The sequence below is a fragment of the Phalaenopsis equestris genome, unplaced genomic scaffold (assembly GCF_001263595.1).
Source record: "Phalaenopsis equestris unplaced genomic scaffold, ASM126359v1 Scaffold000428, whole genome shotgun sequence".
Classification (NCBI taxonomy): Eukaryota; Viridiplantae; Streptophyta; class Magnoliopsida; order Asparagales; family Orchidaceae; genus Phalaenopsis; species Phalaenopsis equestris.
The window spans coordinates 5,288,119-5,294,744 of NW_018164869.1; the positions used below are offsets into that span (position 1 = coordinate 5,288,119).

The following is a 6,626-nucleotide window of genomic DNA, read 5'->3' on the forward strand; positions in this document are numbered from 1 at the left end:
CATTCCAAAATTTATCTTTAGACCCTGTATCTAAACCTATTTGAGGAGCATAAACACTTATAATATTAAAAATCTTAGTATCAATGATAATCTTAAGGGCTATAATTTTATCTCCAACTCTATTAATATTTACAACATTATCTTTCAAACTCTTATCTATAATTACACCTACACCATTTCTAGTGCGACTCTTACCAGAATACCAAAGTTTAAAACCTAAATTATCAATCTCCTTAGCCTTTTCTCCAACCCACTTAGTTTCTTGAATACATAAGATATTAATTTTCCTAAGAATCATAATATCAACTAATTCTATTAATTTAGCATTGAGAGTACCTATATTCCAAGAACCTATCCTAATATTAGTTTCATTAGTTTCATGGACTAACTTCTTTACCCGCATTCGTCCGTAATGTGGGAACCCTTGCTTATTTAACACTACACCCGGGCGCCGGTATAGCGACCCTTGCACACTTTTCACTGTATCCAGGCTATACAGCGCGTCGCTTCCAGGGGACGCCCTAGCACTTACACAATGATCAAAAGGATTCATGTCATGATTTTTTCGACAAGTTTTACGCTGGCTGTCGACTACCTAACACAACCCTCCACTTTTCGCATCCGGGCTTGGGACCGGCAACGGCAGTGTTAACCACTTCAAACTTTGAAATGACTTATTGCTATCGTAATGTATAAAAGAAAATTCTTATATTCTCATATAAAAAAAATCACTTCAAGCCAAATCTTCTAAATTATAACAACAATAGTAGGAAGAAAGGTCGATGAATCATAAATGAATAAAAAAAATTCATCTATGACATGAAAAAACCTCACACTTAACACCAATATTCTTGAACTTTCGCCCATGACCTCCTAAAAAACATAATTCCAAAAATACCCCTATTTTTATAACCCTAAACCACAATTTGAGATTTTTTTTTAACAATGAGACTACTTCATCCCCTCTTAAAATAGTTGAGGACTACTTTGACACTTTTTAAAAGTAAGGGACTAAAATAACCCCCTTTAAAAAGTTGAGGGACCATATTGGCACTTTTCTCAAAAAAAAAAAAATGGCAGTGTCAAGTTTTTTGAAAAATGACACCTTTAAACCTATTAATGAATGCTAGGATGCTACGTCCTAGTTACTCAGATCAATTTGCAAATGTTATTCTTGGAAAATGCTAGTATTTACATGCAAACCTTGCTCAGAGTTGTGACTTTGGCTGGTGGAGAAGCCCTTGAAATATTTCTATCACCATCAAGCAACAGATAGCGATAACCACTCACATGATAAGCATTTTCTCCACCCCATCCTCTGGATAATTTCTCCTCAATATTCACAATCTTCTGTGACACCTAAAGAAAATTTATAAAGCGGCCCTTAAGAAAGCAGTTTGCATAATGTTGATCTTCTGTAGCAGGCACAAGATAAAATTGTGTTTCTAAGATGCAATCAAAAGCTGGCCTTTGAATTAGAGAGAAAAACTAAGCAACACAGAAGCAATTTGCAGTACATAAAACAACAGGTTGAAATGCAGAATGCCGATTAGCATTATGATTAGCAGTAAATATTTAAGACCGACTCTTAGGAAGTATGACAAGTTTTCAACATCATGAATCTTTTTATATTGTCAAATATCCAACAAAAATAAAAAATATATTTAACCAAACAGAAACAAAAACAAAGCAAATTCAAAGAGGAGCTACAAAAATAGGCTAATGATAGTATGGTATGAATGTATGCTTCAAAAAAGTTACTAATAAAACAAGATTGATGCTTAAATAAATTGATAAAAAAATGTGAATTCGACAACTATAAAGGCCTTTCAATGAAGGAATGAAGGGTGGTTGGAAGCAAACATTCACAATGCATTTTCCAAGATGTATTAACATTGAAGCCAAATCGAACAAAATTAGAAAATCTACTGCAGAAAAGATGCTTACATTTTCAAGAAGTTGATTCTTAGCCAATGCTATGCCTTGTTCGCCATTTATCAAAGAAGACACGGGAATGAGGAGAACTATAGTGAGGCTCTTGTATTGATAAACACAAAGATATGTAGGTTCCTGTGTCTGCTGAAGCCAAATTGTTGGGGTTCGTGGCAACGCAGTGCCAATTTCTGTACCCCACAAATCAGTAACAAGAAAACCATCCCCTCCTTTGGACCATTTGTCCCGTTGTAAAGGCCGTAGCACATTAACAGTCCTACTTTCTTCTTCCCCAGGAAAATTATTGCGAGATGCACCCTGTGACCCATTTGAACCAGCATAAACAGCAGATGAACTAGAGGATATGTTAGATGCAGACTTTGATTTTCTTAAATAGGACCAGGAGTTCACACTCGAACTTGAGGATAAAGCATGTGGACCCAACCTCAGAATACAATAAGCAAATAAATTTGTTGTATCATCCTACAGGGGTCAGTTAAAACATAAAACAAAGTTACATGTAACTTTTAACAACCAAAATTGAAGCCTTCTCAGGAATGTCAGGAAGAACAGAAAACACCACCGTACAGGAGAAAGAGTTGTAGAAACCAATAAATCTTGATATAAGACGAGCGAGTTGTATGTTATGTTGGAACCGCTTGGAGAACCTAACATTGTAATTAAAGACTGCCAAATACAGAAAGAAAATAATAATTGGTAACAGAAATTACATGTAAGGAAAATATTAGCAATTTTAATTATCTCAAAAGCACCATCACCGCACAGGGTACTCAATAGCATTATCATCATAGCATGCTAATCTGCTAGTTTAATTTAAGAAGTTTTGAGTTGAAATTGTAGCTAACTATAAGCTGACTAGTAATCCATGTCACTCCTATCAGTATGGTACTCGGAAAGGAAAGCAATTTTGCATCAAAGGTCTTATTACTGCAGAAAAAAGGACAAGTTTCATAAGTTCACATAAATGAAATTTCATAGATCAAAAAGATTTTGTTAAGAATGAAAAAAGGAAAGCCGCTTAGCAAAGCATACTCAAAAGGCACAAACTAAAATACAAACATTATATTTGCCAAAAGGCAAGGAAGAATGGCTGCCTGACCAGATACTAATAAAAAACTGAATATAATACATGCATCTCCACTGCAAAAGTGGTCTAAAGTCATCAATTAAGTTGAATGAATGATGTAACATAGGTTTAGATGCCAAAAATATAACAAGGAAAAACAATTATTGCATAACAATGAATTTTCTATCTATCGATTCCAATCAAGTTAAATTATCCTAAAATGTTTCCTATAGACCAAGGAGGTGGGTACAACAAAAGTTTTCAAAGTGGCATCCAACCACCATGGATTTAGGATTGCACTTTTAAGCCTTCAAACTGCCATGCAAGGCAAGAGTGTTCTTGCAGTGCAGCACCGAGTGTGTTAGTACTTAACTATTGAGCATTTCTGCATTTACCTGCAAACCACTTCCCTGTTTGGTTGAAAGCAGTAATTGGCCATAAGGGAGCCACTAGCATAACAGGACAAGTAAAACAAAATAAATTTAAATACTTGATGAAATCATATAGCTCCATGAATTTTTAGGATTTTTTGTATGTCTTTAAAATAACATGAAACTCTATTAGAGAAAGGAATACAAACGGAAAGAAAGAATATCTAACAGAATTTTAAATTAACAAAATTAATTTCTTCATACACAAGCAAAAAAAAGCACTGATTCACCAATATAAGGAGAGGTGGAATCAATGTGAAAGGACGACTGATAAACAAAGAAGGTCAAAGCTAACATATCAGAAGATGTTAAAAAATATTTACCTAAACTAGAATTAAAAGAAAATGTAGCTCAAACATAGGTAGTTGGAAAAAAAATATCATAAAGGCAGAACTCACTTATTCATGGTGATGATGATTCAACATGGACAAATTTGTGCATCTCCTACCAAAAGGTAACTCATTTTTATATTATGTTAAATGAGGAAATCCTCATCAGTAATGATGAGCATGTATGGAGCTATAGGTAGAGAGTAGATTAACTGCATAAACACGTTGAAGACCAACATTCAAGTTATATACTGTGTTTAACTCGAACAACAATGGGACCTCGTCAGTCTAAAATAATGTTCCATTATCTTGAGTGGCAAATGCCCTTTCAAATTGCCATTAAAAATAGCACATATTATCTATAAGGATATCAATATGCTATCAAACTCTCTTCTTTAACTCACAGAAGATATATAAGCTTAAACAACTCGATAAAAAAAGGAACAACATTTAAGCTTTCAATCCAAGTAAATGATGCAACCAACATAAATTCTCTCGCAGCTTACAGATTCTTCAAAATCCAAACGTGCGGATAATTTGTACTGTACTGCTTCATTCTACCTGAATTTCAATTGCCATGTCTCTTGATACTGTCAGCATTTGAACAGTTCCTCGTTCCTTCAAACATTCACGGAAGGAAGGAATTTGAAATTTTTTACCAATAGTAAAATCTGTTTTAAGAAAATCATTTATTAGTGAATAAGTTTTGAAACATGGATGAAATCAAACAAACATCAATGAAATAAATTGAAATGAAGGATCTTGCAGGTTAACTTATCAGAATGCCCACAATTAGGTTTACCAGTGAGGTAGTCAGTGAGAAAGTAATACAAATGACTGCGAGCGAATTCACCACTTGGTTGTTTATCCAGTAAAGTTTTCAGAGAACCATGAAACATGACAAAAAAAGAGTATATTTCCTTTAACACTCCTCGCAGAGCTTCAGATCTCCAAGCCGATTCAGCAAGTTTACTCTTCTCAACAACCTAAAGATGAGAGGCATCATCATTTCACCTCAAATAGCTTAAAAGGGAATATAGATAGGGGATGGTGCAAAAAGAGATCCATTATAATTTTATACATCATGAGAATTAAGAAATAAAAAATGAATAAAAAGTTGCTTGCAAGTATAGGAAAATGTATGTCTGGGCTGACAAACTTCAGAGGGAAACATAAATAAAGACCAGCTTGGCAATCAAATGGACTGCAAAGCTAGTCGCCTAGCTTGTCATCCATCATTAGCAATCCATGAACCTCAAGGAGCAAAAATCCATATCAGATTTTCATAAAAATAAATATGTGCAAGCTCAAGAGTATCTTCCTTAATTTTCAATGAACTCAGCAATTTCCATAGATAGAAATTGCTAATTATAATCTATTATTACATAAATAAAGAGGAAAGAGCCCCCCTCAAAACATACGTAACATCCAAATACATTCCCCTCTCTTAATGATGTCAAAGCTCCAGAAAAAAAGAGTCCTACGTTTATTTTTTGTAGTTTTCCCTTAGTCCAAAATCCACGGTACCGCCTGCTGTCCTCCACAACCCATTGCTCCCCATCTGCCACAAGCACCTACTCTAGCAGGCGAAAATCCTCTTTCGTTTCAAAATAATGTCCCGAATTTCAAAAGTTTTTTACATTATAGGTGCGTACCAAAAATTTCTATCTATGTTCACATTGAATGAAAGAAATTATATTATTTGGTCTGAGATTGTAAAATTCAAATTCATTATTTACTTATGAGAAAAAATAAAGCGCCGAGACTGTAAAGATTTAAGGTCATTTTATGTGAAAATTTAAGTGTCCAACATTGTTTATCGATTATGAATTTAAAAATAAAATGTTGAAAGATGAAATTTACAATCAAATATTGTTATAGAATTAGATGTGTGCACTTCAAAAAGATAAATAAAATTATTTTTATGAGTAAATTTCAAGATCTTAAGATTTATGATGTTCATGAAAAACTAACGCTATGTGGGATAAATTAACGAATACTATAAAGCAAGTTTAAAAAAATGTGCATAGAGAATCAAAAGAAAAATCTCTTAAGAATTAAAATATTTGATGGTGAAATAATAATGCACAAGAAAACATAAAAATAAAACACACACACACACACACACACACACAAAAATCTCTTAAGAATTAAAATATTTGATGGTGAAATAATATTAAGAAAGAAAATCAAAAAGGATTTGTCTTAAATAAGAATAATCAATGTAAGCAGATAAAATATTTTGATAAACTTTTTAATAAAGATTGTAAAAATACGATTGACTTTAGCCATCTTAATACCATAAATAATAACAAATCTTTTTATTTTTACTGTCACATTAGAAAAATAAAAGTTGAGAAGAATTTAGAGAAAATGACGTGCGAAAAAGTAGCATGACTTAATAATATTCTAATAGAATGGTGGAAATATTTAGGAGAATTGGAAAATTTTCACTTACTAAATTTTTCTATATTATTTTAAGACTAAAAAGTTGTCTAATGAATGGATAAAATGTCCATTGGTTTATTATTTTAAGAATAAAAGGGATGTGCAAAAGTGTGCAAATTATAAAGGAATTAACTTAATGTGCTATACATTAAAGTTATGAGAGAAAGTAATTGAATATTGGCAATGATCTGAAATAAAAATTTCTCAAAATCAGTTTGAATTTAAGTCGAACAAATCTAAAATGAAAACTATAAATTTTTTGAGAGATTTGATGGATAAGTACAAAGGGTAAGGAGGATCTACATATGATTTTTGTTGCTTTAGAAAAAAACATATGATAACATTCCAAAATAAGTACTTTGGAGAGTTATGTGGGCTCCGAAAAATCCGACCGCTCTT

The 6,626-nt window shown here is 32.7% G+C and overlaps 1 protein-coding gene across 1 annotated transcript in view; it reads right to left on the reverse strand.

The window, feature by feature from the left end:
• Positions 1 to 6,626, reverse strand: part of LOC110027597 (vacuolar fusion protein CCZ1 homolog B) — a gene marked incomplete at its 5' end in the record, with an annotated part of 56,329 nt that overhangs the window by 15,956 nt on the left and 33,747 nt on the right. The window contains 5 exon segments of the mRNA XM_020729094.1: positions 1,204 to 1,359; positions 1,948 to 2,415; positions 2,521 to 2,619; positions 4,341 to 4,450; positions 4,582 to 4,765. Of these exon segments, the coding sequence (XP_020584753.1) occupies positions 1,204 to 1,359; positions 1,948 to 2,415; positions 2,521 to 2,619; positions 4,341 to 4,450; positions 4,582 to 4,765 (1,017 nt within the window).